The sequence below is a fragment of the Echiichthys vipera genome (genome assembly GCF_963691815.1).
Source record: "Echiichthys vipera genome assembly, chromosome: X".
Classification (NCBI taxonomy): domain Eukaryota; kingdom Metazoa; phylum Chordata; class Actinopteri; order Perciformes; family Trachinidae; genus Echiichthys; species Echiichthys vipera.
Genome location: NC_139825.1, coordinates 47786160 through 47801196, shown reverse-complemented (window position 1 = coordinate 47801196; position 15037 = coordinate 47786160). Strand labels below are relative to the sequence as shown.

General features: G+C 45.2%; 1 protein-coding gene across 1 annotated transcript; it reads left to right on the top strand.

Moving 5' to 3' along the window:
• Window positions 1-145: 145 nt before the first annotated feature.
• On the top strand, window positions 146-11781 carry blcap (bladder cancer associated protein; the record flags this gene model as incomplete). Its single annotated transcript, XM_083938771.1, has 2 exons — window positions 146-223; window positions 11305-11781. Exon 2 carries the CDS (start codon window positions 11518-11520, stop codon window positions 11779-11781), a length of 264 nt encoding a protein of 87 aa, XP_083794897.1. The 5' UTR covers window positions 146-223; window positions 11305-11517.
• Between the last annotated feature and the right edge of the window lie 3256 nt (window positions 11782-15037).

Here is a 15037-nt window from a genome sequence, read left to right as displayed (position 1 = left end):
TTAATTTAATTTTGTATACTTTTGTGTTCTTTTTTATTTTTTAAATTTTCTTTTTCTAAAATAGATTTAAATTCAGTTTAATAGTAAAGCTCCATTGCGCATGCGCTATACCGCGTATATGTGATTCGTTCTCCCATCCTCCTTCCGTGAGCCGTGGCCGTTGCGTACGCAGTGAGTTTGTTGAGAGCTAAGAATGAGCCGGAATGAACCCAAAATACGTCAGGTTGGTGCCATTTCTTTTTAATATATTTACTATTTTACAAATACAATCAAACACAAACATCAACTAATTTAAAAACACGTCAAAATGTGTCGTTATTTAGCCAACGGACAGCCAACGGTTACGTCGGCGCTAACGTTACAACAACAACCGCGAAATCTTTTTTTGTTTTTAAGCTAACCTAGCTAACTTAACTTAGCCTCCGGTACGGGCTGGGGTTCCGTTAACGGGGAAAACGTTAACACCGGGCTCCGTTACCGGCTGGTGGGTTTCATTAGTCTTAGTTTTAATTTTTAAAAACCGTGATGTGTGTGTTTTAATTAAACGTGTACTTAAAAGGTGCTGCTTTGAACCGGCTCACGCTGCTAGCTGACGTAATAGCCACCCACTGCGGTGGCTATTTGTGGATGGCGACGGTTTTATATTTAAATTATTTTAATATTAAACGTTTTCTATTGTTCTTGCATTGTGCAGATATATAATAACTAAACTGCTGCATGCATTTAAAGTATTATTTCTCCTCATGGTGGTGTTGATGTCAAGTCCAGGCCTGGAAACCTTAAATTAAATTGGTACTTTATTCAAAATAAATCATTATTTTTGCAGGAAATCCTTGAAAAAACTTCATTTTTTAAAAGTTTAATTAAAAATTACACATCTGTGGAGTTAGTTTTCTCTCTTTTGTCGTCTTTCTGTAGAAAGCTGTCTCTAAAACCTCATTTTGGTTGTTTTTATAGGACAATAACATCATATTAAATGGGATAAACTAGTGTTTTAATAAGTTTACTGAATACTGAGTGTTGTACTGTAGTCAAATATGCAGTTTTCCTCATGTGTAATGTGTTTGAAAAGCATTAAAATACACATTTAAATGCTTGAAAAGTGCTTTAATGTGCTGGAAAAGCATTAAAATACACATTTAAATGCTTTAAAAGTGCTTTAATGTGCTGGAAAAGCATTAAAATACACATTTAAATGCTTTAAAAGTGCTTTAATGTGCTGGAAAAGCATAAAAATACACATTTAAGTGCTTTAATGTGCTGGAAAAGCATTAAAATACACATTTAAATACTTTAAATGTGCTGGAAAAGCATAAAAATACACATTCAAGTGCTTTAATGTGCTGGAAAAGCATTAAAATACACATTTAAATACTTTAATGTGCTGGAAAAGCTTTAAAATACACATTTAAATGCTTGAAAAGTGCTTTAATTTGACTTAAGTAAAGGTGGAGGAACCTCCCACTGTGCGTCCGTCCCGTGCCCCGTGCTGTAGGGGCCTTGTCCCCCCCTCCAGGCCCGTTTGTACTCACACTACCTGGGCCTCGGAGAATGCTTCTTGCTGCCTATACGTCATCACGCCGTAAGACGTCACACGCATTGATGACGTCATGGCGATGCGTGGCTTTGTTTCCAGATCTTTCCGTAGACCTCAGAGTTTTTGTGCGTCTTGTCGACTGTTTTTGAATCTTTTCATCGACCAAATCCGCAGTAAACACTCCACCTCCGCATCACACCAACGTGAACCTTTCACCGGCATTGTTTGAAATGTCCGTGCATGGCCCCTCCTTCTTTTTTCTACGTCCCAACAGGCGCACAGGAAATGACCTCAGAACCACCTTAGGCCTCGTGCTCGTACACGTGCACACGCTCGTGCTCGTACACGTGCAAACGTGCTTTACTAAAGCCCACCTCTCCCAAAAGGCCCGTGGACGGCAAGCGTGCCGCTCCTAGGCGTGGCACGGTTGCACTCACACTGGTCAAAGGAACCAGACTTTAGCCGTGAAACCTGTTTGGGCACGGTATGGATGGACAGTGGGAGCGCGCCCTAAGTGGAGGGTGACGGGAGGACCCTGTTTTTCAATCGTTAAGTTCTGTATTTGTCTGTTGGTTAACTAGTTGATGAATTAACCAAGATATCTAGTCTAATACTCATCACAGCAGCATGATTGTGTTGCAGAGTTGGATAACTGAAGGGAGTTAAACGCTTAGGGCGCACTCCCACTGTCCATCCGCACCGTGCCCAAACAGGTTTCACGGGTAAGGTCTGGTTCCTTTGACCAGTGTGAGTGCAACCGTACCACGCCTAGGAGCGGCACGCTTGCCGTCCACGGCCCGTTTGGGAGAGGTGGGCTTTAGTAAAGCACGTTTGCACGAGCGTGCGCACATGTACGAGCACGAGTGTGCCCAGGTAGTGTGAGTACAAACGGGCCTGGAGGGGGGGCAAGGACCCTAAAGCACGGGGCACGGGACGAAGGCACAGTGGGAGGGCGCCCTAACACAGCAGCTGTAACTGCTCTGCTTGTGTCCTTCATCCGTCCCACAGACAGTTTTCTTTAAAGCAGCTTTAACTTAAATCTCTTCAGAGTGAATTGTTTTGTTTCAGATCATATTAACGCGGTTAGACACTTTTAATAAAAGCACGGGGCGGCTTAGAGCGCACTAGTGAGCATCGGAGCCCTTACTAGGAAGTAAATCATGGATAAAGTTGGGTAAATATTTACTTTTCACGTAGTTAACATGGGCCGGGACGCCGATTAGTCACCTCTGGGGTAATTACATCCACTGCACTGCCAAAACACATAATCTACGTCAGGTCAACCCTGTCCTTTTATACGCACGTCTAGAAATACACCAGTTCAGTTTCATTTACAGTGAATTTATAAATATATTAGAGTATTTATAGACACACATCTAATGCGTCTGTTGTCAAATCTGTAGTGATGAAGCGATTAAAGGAGCGGCGCCTTAGTGAAGTGTTGAAACACGTTTAGCATGAAAGGAAAGTGAGTCATGGTGGTTTATTTATTTATGTATTTATTTATACAGAGGGTGAGGTCCAAGGAAACTTTGTGTGGTAGGTCAGGTGAGGTGCTTTCATACCTTGATAACTAGGGTTAGTATCGATACATGAATCCCTTTCATATCCCCCGTGTTTACTTCGCAAGTTACCCGTCTAGATCCTCTCTTTGCAAAGACTGTTTGCGGAGTCAGCGCGAGGAGATTCAAGAAAATGGAGGTGAATATAAATCCAGCACCTTTTGTGTTTAGAAGCAGACGTGTGGGAAACGTTGGGTTTAAGGTCGCACTCACACTGTCCATCCGTACCGTGCACAAACAGGTTTTACGGGTAAAGTCTGGTTCCTTTGACCAGTGTGAGTGCAACTGTACCGCGCCTAGCTGTGGCACGCTTGCCGTCCACGGAGAGGTGGGCTTTTGTAAAGCACGTGTGCACATGTACGAGCACGAGCGTGCGCACGTGTACGAGAACGCGCACGAGGCCTACGGCGGTTCTGAGGTCATTTCCTGTGCGCCTGTTGGGACATAGAAAAAAGAAGGAGGGACCATGCGCGGACATTTAAAGCAATGGCGGTGAAAGGTTCACGTTGGTGTGATGCGGAGGTGGAGTGTTTACTGCAGATTTGGTCGATGAAAAGATTCAAAAACAGTCGACAAGACGCACAAAAACTCTGAGGTCTGCGGAAAGATCTGGAAACAAAGCCACGCATCGCCATGACGTCATCAATGGGTGTGACGTGTTACGGCGTGATGACGTATAGGCAGCAAGAAGCATTCGCCGAGGCCCAGGTAGTGTGAGTACAAACGGGCCTGGAGGGGGGCACAAGGACTCTAAAGCACGGAGAACGGGAGGGACGCACAGTGGGAGGGCGCCCTTAGAGGAAGGAGGAAAGTGACGACTTAGACAAAAGCATTGCGGTTTGCAAGCTGTGTCACAGAAACGTGAAATACTCCGGAAACACCACCACCTACCTACGAGCGCACTTTAAACGCCACTATACGGACAAGGTCAAGCAGTGGCGTGACCCAAAACAACATGGATAGCGGTTGTTTACGCAAATTGACCTCTGCTTCACCAAGGTTGCAGAAAATTGCCGAGTCCATCGCCTACTTTTGAGACCGTACTCGGTGGTGGAATGGAAAACGCCGGCTTTAGGCGCACGGTGAACGCCATGGCGCCCTCACTCTCCGTTGTTAATTGTAATACTGCACTTTATGTACTTTTTCAAAGGCGTGTAAGCGAGTTTGCACTGTTTCAATAGATGGAACTAACTTCATAAACACATCTTTGATTCATTTTGTCCAACTTTTGCAAACTGTCGACTCTCAAATCACATATTGTGTAATTAATATTTTTAGTTTTCAGTTCAATTGATTCAATCGAGAACAAGATGTCACCAAACTCACACTGTGCCTTTTTTAATCTGTGTATCGAATCACATCGTTGACTGAATATCGTGATATGCATCGTGAGATCGGCTTATCGTTACAGCCCTTTTGATAACGTGAAATAACCACACGTGTAAAGCCTATTTCCGTATTCTCTTGTCCAATAGTATGTATTTAAGTATTTTCACACCTTTATTAAGAACCTGCCAGGATCAAAGCGGCGTCCAAACAGCGTTTTTCGACATCCGGATAGAAACATTTATATTATTTTGACGATGTAACTATCGTCTTTTCCCCCCGCCCCTCTTTAACGTCAAGTTAATTTTATTTAATTGTATTTTCTGAATGGCGTCAGATCCCAACAAGAGTCATTTAAGGGTCCTTTCCTGTAGAGCAGGGATGTCAAAGTCAAACACATCAGAGGGCCAAAAAACCAAATCTGCTGCAAGCCGAGGGCCGGACTGGTTCAAAGTTTATTAAAACATATTAAAATGATGCATTTAACCTGTTGAACCAAGACCTAACACAGTGTACCGTATTTTATTTAATGATTAAATGAATAATCCAAGATTTCTTTATGGCTCTTTCAAGTGAAAACATTTTTCAACAGGCAAACACAAACTTCCTCTAAAGAGAAAACACATGTCTTGTATGAAATGAATAAAGCAAGATTTCCTTATGACTTTAGTTATTTTAAGGAAACTTTTTCAACAGCAAACACCAAAAAAGAAAATGTCCTTCAAACATAAATATGTTCCTTAATATGAAGATAAAGACACAGCTGTGTGAACATGTGCTTCAAACACCCTGTTCTCATCGTCCACCTTCCCTTTAGCCGTTATTGTGGGGGGGGCTGAAAGTTGACATCTGCCCTGAATGCTGATGAATAATGAACTTGTGGCGCTGCAGTGAGTTTGCAGGCTACCGTTGCATTGTGGGTAATGTAGTTTTGGTGCGTGAAAAACACCAGTAGGCGGCTGTAGCGTGCGGACCGGTTCTGATACTAATCAAATATCATCCCGGGGGCCGAGATCAATCAATCGGGGGCCGGATCTGGCCCTCGGGCCTTGACTTTGACACCCATACTGTAGAACGTCTTTGTCCTTTTAGTAAACAAACTAAACAGCGTTATGTTATTTATCTTATTGTTAATTCTGTCTCTACACGGTCGCGTGTTTATAATCCTCAGGAAACGATTCACTTGTTCAAAGATCGTTTGTGAAATTGTTTGTGAAGAGGCTCCATAAATGGAAAAACTCTTCATCTATAATTTAACACTTAAAAAAATAAGAAAATACTCTGCTTTTTAAATTATGACTTATTTAATTTACAAAGGAGTATAAAAAGAATAGGTTTACCTTTTGGTTATTTCTTATTGACTTTTATTTATTTATTTAATTAACAGGAAACATGCTGTATTATGTTATCGAGAAATTTCCTATATCGGAAAAGTAAATATTTAAAAATGCCTCGTTTCATTTCTCAGTTATGAGGATTTGCAGCTTCCTTTGTCGTGTGACAGTAAATTAAATATAACAACTTGTCTCTGCGCTCATTTTCACTATTTTCTGACACTAAACAGAAAAATCTGAATTAATAATCTTGATCCAGCGGTTCAATGACATAACACCTCAGCAAATATCAGTCTCTCAAGTCCACAAAACTCAAGCCTGTCAGTGTGTTTACTGTTACGCGTCCTCCTTTGTTCACATCTCGTACTTTGCTCCTTTTTAAATGCACTTAAATGTGTATTTTCCTGATTTTAAAAACTGTTCATCTGCTTTAAAATCAGCAAAATATCTTTAATATTCATCAGAAGTTCATCAGAGTAGCAGCGTCTGTGGTCGATTTTACGTTAACCATCATTTAACTTGATGATATCTTGTGTTATTGTGTTTTTCTGGATATGGAGTCGACTCATTTCATCTGCAGATATTTAAAAAAACATGAAATTAATTTACTAAAGTCTGCAAAATTTTCTCTTGTGGGTAAAAAAGTGGATTTGTTTCAAATCATCAGGTTTAATGTGCACAAAAAAATACTTTTAGGGGACTTTTTTTTATTATGGCGACACTTTTATGCCCATAAAATACAGAATTTTATTCATTTACCGTATTGTCCGCACTATAAGGCGCACCTTCAATGAATGTCTTATTTTGAAACTTTTTTCATATATAAGGCGCACCTTCAGCGAATGTCTTATTTTGAAACTTTGTTCATATATAAGGCGCACCACATTATAAGGCGCATAGAACAGATGCTACAGTCGAGGCTGGGGTTACGATAAGGACCGCCTCTAAACTCATTGATGCTAAGTTAGCGTGCTAGCGCTGTTGCCTTCAGTGGAACAGTGATCGTACGGACACTTCTACTTGCTGCTCTCTGTTCAACAACCCACTGTTGGAGTTTGTCCTCCAGCTGCAGCCGTCTCGCTCTGTTCCCTCTAAACTCTGTTTAGTCTTCTTTACTCGGCGCAGGTCGTCTTGTTGCTTCCTCCACTTCGGCACCATTGATCGGTTCATGTTAAACTCTCTGGCTGCTGCTCTGTTCCCGTGTTCTGCTGCGTGACTAATCAGAATCAGAATCAGAATCAGAATCAGAATACTTTATTGATCCCCGGGGGGAAATTCTTTTGTTCGAATGCTCCGTGCACAGTAGAAACAAGCCATAAAGATGAATAAGTAGAAATAAAATAAAGTAAGGATTCAAATAAAATACAATTAAGATAAATCTAAAGTAGCTAATAAATAGCCAATAAAATACAGTACAAATAAATAATAAACAATCAAGTAAACAATCTGAGGTGAGTGTGAAAATACAATCTGAGATATATACACTGTACAATTAGGTTGTTATGGCAAATGAAATGAAATGAGAACAGATATTTATATTTTGTTTTGTTTTGTTTGAAGTAGTCAAGAGTCCGGTAATTAAAGAGATGAGTTGTACAGTTTAATGGCCACAGGTAAGAATGACCTCCTGTGGCGCTCAGTGGTGCATTTAGGAGCAATCAGTCTCTGGCTGAAGGTGCTCCTCAGTTCAGCCAGAGTGTTGTGGAGAGGGTGAGAGTCATGCTGCAGTATCGCCCGCACCTTCAACAGCATCCTCCTGTCTGACACTGCAGCCAAGGTGTCCAGCTCCACCCCCACAATGTCACTGGCCTTTCTGATCAGTTTATTGAGTCTGTTGGCATCTGCAACCTTCAGTCTGCTGCCCCAGCACACTACAGCAAACATAAAAGCACTAGCCACCACAGACTCATAAAACATCCTCAGCATGGTCCGACAGATGTTGAAGGAGCGGAGCCTCCTCAGAAAATAGAGGCGGCTCTGTCCCTTCTTGTAAAGGACTTCAGTGTTCTTAGTCCAGTCCAGTTTATTGTCAATGAACACCCCCAGATATTTGTAGTGTTCTACAATGTCCACGTTATGCCCCCGGATGGAAACTGGGGTCACTGGTGTCTTTGTCCTCCTCAGATCCACCACCAGCTCTTTGGTTTTTGCTGTGTTGAGCTGCAGGTGGTTCAGCTCACACCATGTGACAAAGTTGTCAACCACAGCCCTGTATTCAGCCTCCTCACCCTTACTGATACATCCCACTACAGCAGAGTCATCAGAAAACTTCTGAAGATGGCAAGACTCTGTCTGGTAGCTGAAGTCCGTGGTGTAAAGGGTGAAGAGGAAAGGAGAGAGAACAGTCCCTTGTGGTGCGCCAGTGCTGCTAACCACTGTATCTGACACACAGTGACGCAGGCGCACGTACTGTGGTCGACCAGTGAGGTAGTCCACAATCCAGGAAACAAGGGGGGGATCCACCAGCATCGCCGTCATCTTGTCACCCAGTAGAGCAGGCCTGATGGTGTTGAATGCGCTGGAGAAGTCAAAGAAAGTGACCCTCACAGTGCTCCTCGGCTTGTCCAGGTGGGTGTAGGCACGGTTTAGCAGGTAGATGATGGCATCCTCAACTCCAATCCGGGGCTGATAGGCGAACTGCAGGGGGTCCAGGTGTGGCCTGACCATAGGCCTGAGCTGCTCCAGGACGAGTCTCTCCAGGGTCTTCATGATATGAGACGTCAGTGCCACCGGTCGGTAGTCTGAGAGACCGCTGGGCTGCGGCGTCTTTGGCACTGGAACGAGGCAGGACGTCTTCCATATCACAGGGACCCTCTGGAGGCTCAGGCTCATCTCGAAGACGCGGTGTAGAACTCCACATAGCTGTTCGGCGCAGGCTCTGAGAACCCGTGGACTGACACCATCAGGGCCTGCAGCCTTACCGGCGTGGAGTTTGCTCAGTTGTCTCCGTACCTGAAGCGGTGTAAACTGTGCAGGTTGAGCAGGGGGAGGTTTGAAGTCCAGAGTGAGAGGAGGGCAGGTAGCAGGGGAGCCAGGAGAGGTGTGAAGAGAGGGGGATGGGTGTGAGGGTCTCATGACGTTGAATGAGGTGCTAACAGGAGGAGGAGGGGGGGTCAGAAGCAGTGATGGCTGTAGACAGTCAGCAGGAGAGACAGCAGGGGCCTGGGCTGCAGTGTCAAACCTGTTGAAGAACAGATTCAACTCATTAGCCCCAGCCACACTGCCATCAGATCCACCGCTAGCTGGTCTGAAGCCTGTGATGGTCTTCATGCCACTCCAGACCTCCCTCATGTTGTTTTGCTGGAGTTTCATCTCCAGCTTCCTCCTGTAGCTGTCCTTAGCCTCTCTGATCTTGTTGTTAAGCTCCCTCTGAACGTCCCGAAGCTCCTCCCTGTTGCCACCTCTGAAGGCCCTCTTCTTCTGGTTCAGAGTGGCTTTGATGTCTTTGGTTACCCAGGGCTTGTTGTTTGGGTAACAACGCACAGACCGAGCTGGGACAATGCCGTCCACACAGAAATTGATGTAGTCTGTGATGCATTCAGTAAGCCCATCAATGTCCTCTCCATGCGGCTCACAGAGTGCATTCCAGTCTGTCACCTCAAAACAGCCCTGCAGTGCCTCATAGCAGTCCTCTGACCATGTCCTCACTGTCTTTGTGGTCACAGGCAGCCTCTTCACTAGAGGCACATAGCAGGGGGTGAGAAGCACCAGGTTGTGATCTGATCTCCCCAGGGGGGGAAGGGACGTGGAGGTGTATGCGTCCTTCACATTAGCATACAACAGGTCCAGGGTCCTTTCCTCTCTTGTTGTACAGGTCACATACCCGGTGAATTTCGGCAGTGTCTTTTTAATGCAGACATGGTTGAAGTCACCCGAGATTATAATCAGAGCAGTCGGGTGTGCGGTCTGTAGTCTGGCTATTGTGGAGTGGATGACGTCACATGCCGACGTTGGGTTAGCGGACGGGGGAATGTAAACAGCCACAACGATAGCATGTGAGAATTCACGGGGTAAATAGTACGGACGGAGGCCCACAGATAACAGTTCGATATCCGGACTGCAGATGCGGTCTTTGATGGTAACGTGACCAGGATTGCACCACCTGTTGTTCACGTAAACAGCAAGCCCCCCTCCTTTACGCTTGCCGCTCGTAGTGCAGTCCCTGTCAGCCCGGACAGTGTGGAAGCCCTCGGTGGAAATATTGTGGTCAGGAACATCCGCGTGTAGCCACGACTCCGAGAAAATCATCAGGCTACACTCCCGGTATTCCTGACGACTCCGGGTTAGCGCTGTTAGCTCGTCCATCTTATTCCCCAGTGATCTCACGTTGCCCATGATGAGAGATGGGAGACACGGCTTGAATGTCTTCCTCTCCATAAGTCTCCGGTGTTTCGCTCCTTTTCTCCGCCGTAGCGATCCTTTCCCTCTGCCTCCACGGTGTGTTTTCCTCCATAGTTCAGCAGGGATGTCCGCCTTCACCGTAGCCGAGCCGGCCGGCTTCAGCTCTATCAGCTGATCCCTGGAGTAAACAATGCGGAGTTGCTGAGCAACCGTCGTGTGGCGGAGTAAAAGCAGCGATTCAACCAAAAACGCCACAACAAAAACTCTCCACACAAGCATGTTTAAAGAGAGAGGCTAATAAACAACTATGTTAAAAGAAAAAAGAAAAAAGTAAGATAAAGTAAAAAGGAGAAAAGTTGAAAACAAAGTAAAAGTAAGCAGGAGCGACTAGAACAGGCTGCATACACCGCGGCGCATGCGCACTACAGTTGGCATGCGCACTACAGTTGGCCTTGAGTGTAAACTCTGCGTCGTAAGCGTGTCTCTTAACAGGAGCCATTTTGGGCTCTTTACACAAACACACGCATGGAAATGAAACGGCACGCTTCACGCAGTCGTATATCTCAACATGCACCGCGCGTTACTTCTTCTACGGGGGAAAATAGAGTCGGCGGCTGCTCACCGTAGTTGGAGACCTGTTGTGGCTCAATATTGGTCCATATATAAGGAGCACCGGATTATAAGGCGCACTGTCGGCTTTGGAGACATTTGAAGGTTTTTAGGTGCAACTTATAGTGCGGGAAATACGGTAATCATATTTATTTATGCACAATGATAAAAAATAAGAATATAAGGTAAATATTTGTGCAGGAGAGGAAAAGAAACAAAGAAAAGACACAATAAACAAACAAACTTCAGCTGCTTTAACCTCTAACTAACTAACCCTAACCCACTGAGACCAATGTTCAAATACAGCCACGGACAGGTGCTCCGCGGACTCTTTTTCATCACAGTTTAGCGCGTAACTTGTGAACGTGACGACAAATCAGGATGATATTGAAACAAAAACACGACAGGAATTGCTGAAACCATTTTTTTAAATTACATTTCAAGGATCTCAAATGTTTATTAATGTAATAATTAATGTTTCTTTTACCACGGTTTGAAAACCAGGGGCTTAATCTATGAAAATAACGGCTTTGCGTGACTTTCTGGACACTTTTGAACTAAAAATCCTCCGTTTTCTGTTCTCTGTCCTCTCCAGGGATGACCTGACGACGGCACCATCCGGCTTCTTTGACCTGTCCCTCCGTCGTCCCAGCTGTGTCGGGTAGGACGCCTTGCCCGCATCGTACCGCCAGCTACCGTCTGTCCCCCTGCGGAGCTTCAAATCTGCCACACACCTCCTGGGAATCGAGCCGTACCGAGCCCACAGAGACTCTCCTCTCCGCCAACGCGCTTCGTAAAAAAAGAGACGATGTATTGCCTACAGTGGCTGCTCCCCGTGCTGCTCATCCCCAAACCGCTGAACCCGGCGCTGTGGTTCAACCACTCCATGTTCATGGGCTTCTACCTGCTCAGCTTCCTGCTGGAGAGGAAGCCCTGCACCATCTGTGCCTTGGTCTTCCTCGCCGCCCTCTTCCTCATCTGCTACAGCTGCTGGGGCAACTGCTTCCTCTACCACTGCCAGGACGCTGCGCTGCCGGACGCTGCCCACGACCCAGCAATAGTCGGGACCTAGGGGGGGAACGGTTAAGGGGGGGAGAGGGGGGGTTATGGTGAGAATGAGGATTGCTGGAGAACGATTATGCCACGCGGTAAGATGGGGGGAGGGGCTTCACTTTGGGGGTGGGAACGCGGTGTTGAAGGACTGCTGGAGGGGTTTAAAGAGCGCGCTCGGCCAACAGAGGTATTGAGGAGGAGGAGAGACGGTTGTGGTGGACTACGCGGGAACTGTTCTGCCACGCTGTAAAGAAAGAAAGACTTGAATTTGAGGTGGTGGGAGGAGAGGAGGGGGAAGCGACGCTCTACTTTGAATCACAGGAAGGGAAGAAGGGGCATCTAGACTCGAACTGCTGAAGGGAATTACACGATATATCCACCGCGTGTGGCGCCAACCTGAAGCGGCCGCTGTGTTTTAAGTATTCTGGTTCCTTTGCTCAAATGAGACGTCACTTTCACGGTAAAAAAAACTGCTGTGTCGTCTTTCCAGAGCAAGAATTAACCTGCAAAAGTTACGCAAACTCCGCGGAAACCTCCAGTCTCTATTTGGATGTTTCCCCCCGGCAGCCACGCTCGCTCCTGCAGTCGTTGACGAACTCTACGCACCGGGTAGTGTTAAGGAATAGTTTGCATCTTGATGTTTACCAGGGAAGCACACAGACACTGGACAATCAATACCTACGCTGTGAAGGACTCCTCCGCGTCGCCACGCAAACGCCCCCAAAAGGTGTGTTAATGCGGAGATGCTGTACCCCACTGTGCTCTGCAGAGGCCCCTCTTCCTCCTCCTCCTCCTCCTCTGAACCTTTTATTTCCTTCTTCTCTTTCTCGTGCATGGTTTGCCGTTTGTTTATTTTGTCATTTTCTCACAAAAACACACTTTAATCAATTAAAACAATGCTGAAAGTTTCCAAAGGGTAGAATAATAATCTGGATGAGTGGGGGGAGTGTGTACGTGCGATTGGTTTGTATTCTTTCTGTGTGTGTGTGTGCGTGCGTGCGTGTGTGTGTGTGTGTGTGTGTGGCGATACACGAGGTGGATATTTTCAGATTAAATAAGAAAGTGCTGGAAAAAGGAGGTTTATCGTTAATCAAAGGGGTTTTGTTTTCCCGTGTGTCACCGCTGTAAGTGTTAAGTTTAGCTGTCACACACAGTTAAAGTGTTAATACTGTGTGTGTGTGTGTGTGTGTGTGTGTGTGTGTGTGTGTGTGTGTGTGTGTGTCGCCTGCTGCTGCAGTGCTGAACACGCGCACGGCTTCATTATTGCTTTGGTTTAATTTAAATAAAGTTTTTCCTCAACGTATTTTAACTGCGTCAAAGTCACTGAAGGTATTTTTGGACTCAATTATTGGATTTTATGGGTTTTTATAGATAAATTTCAGAGTAAATTGTTGTTTTTTGTGCAATAATTTAATTTTTTTAAACACAATTTCAGTTTTTTTAGATGAAATTCAAAGTAAATTGTGTTTTTAAACTAATTTCTGTTTTTTTTTTTAGATAATATTCAAGTAAATTGTGTTTTTTTTTGTGCAATAATTGGATTTTATGGGGTTTTTTTTAGATCAAATTCAGAGTAAATTGTTGTTTTAATGCACAAAATGTGACTTTGCATCACAGTTTATTATTCAAACGCTACAAAACTTAATAAGCCTGTTCGTGTATTTACAGTTAAGTGTCGTCCTTTGTTCTCATCTCGTACTTTGCTCCTTTTTAAATGTGTATTTTCCTGATTTTAAACACTGCATTTGGTTTAAAATCAGCAAAATATCTTTAATATTCATCAGAAGTTCATCAGAGTAGCAGCGTCTGTGGGCGATTTTACTTTAACCATCACCTCATCGTGGTGCAGAGGTTTGTGAGTCCCTGAGAACCTGAGGGCTGTGTCGTCTGGAGCCTGGTGCTCCTGTCAGGGTCTCCCATGGCAGAGTGGTCTCAGACGAGGGGCCGGACTAAGAACGCCTCACAAAGACTCAATGGACAAACCAGGAAGAGGAAGAGAGACCCTGCCCGGAGGAAGCCCGGGCCCCCGTCTGGAACCAGGCCCAGACGGAGGGCTCGCCGGTGAGCGTCTGGTGGCCGGGTTTGCCACGGAGCCCGGCTTGGAACAGTCCGATAAAGTGACATGGCACCTCCCCCTCTCCATCCTGTGGGCCCACCACTCACAGGAGGAACCACTGGGGTCAGGTGCGCTGCTGCACGGGTGGCACTGAAGATGAGGGGCCTCGACGGACCAGACACAATCTCCTCCCCGTAAACACGCGGAGCTGCTGATCGTCCACATTAACACCAATGATGTCGAAGCATCCAGGACCAGCGACGGCTCCTGACAACTTTCTTAGGGGGGGAACTTTGGTTTTGATGGCTGAGACGACGCGTTCAGTCGGGCAAAGCATAATAAGTAAAAGTCTGAGAGCTTACTTAAAGAAGAAGAGTTCCTTTATTAGTCCCGCAAGAGAAATTCAATGTTTTCACTCTGTTATTATTATTATTATTATACATGTTACACACATCATGACCCAAAGAACCAGGTCCAGGTCCAGGTCCAAGCGTGTGAAATGTGTTTCCTCAGGAGGGGGTCTGGAGTCTCCCTTAGAGAGAGGGGGAGAAGTTCAGCATCCGTGAGGAACTCGGAGTAGAGCCGCTGCTTCTTTGCGTTGAAAGGAGCCAGTTGAGGTGGTTCAGGATCATCTGGTAAGGATGAACCCTGGGCGCCTCCCTAGGGAGGTGTTCCAGGCACGTCCAGCTGGGAGGAGGCCTCGGGGGAAGACCCAGGACCAGGTGGAGAGATTAGATCTCCACACTGGCCTGGGAACGCCTCAGGATCCCCCAGTTAGAGCTGGTTAATGTGGCCCGGGAAAGGGAAGTTTGGGGTCCCCTGCTAAAGCTGCTGCGCCCGCGACCCGACCCCGGATAAGTGGCTGAAGATGAGACGAGATGAACTTACGTTATTGTGTTTTTCTGGATATGGAGTCGACTCATTTTATCTGCAGATGTTTAAAAAAACATGAAATTAATTTACAAAAGTCTGCAAAATTTTCTCTTTTGGATAAAAAAGTGGATTTGTTTCAAATCGTCAGGTTTAATGTGCACAAAAAAGCACTTTTGCGGGACTTTTTTTCATTACGGCGACACTTTTATGCCCATAAAATACAGAATTTTATTCATTTATTGATATTTATTTATGCACAATGATAAAAAAATAAGACTTTAAGGTAAATATTTGTGCAGGAGAGGAAAAAACAAAGAAAAGACTCAATAAACAAACACATTTCAGC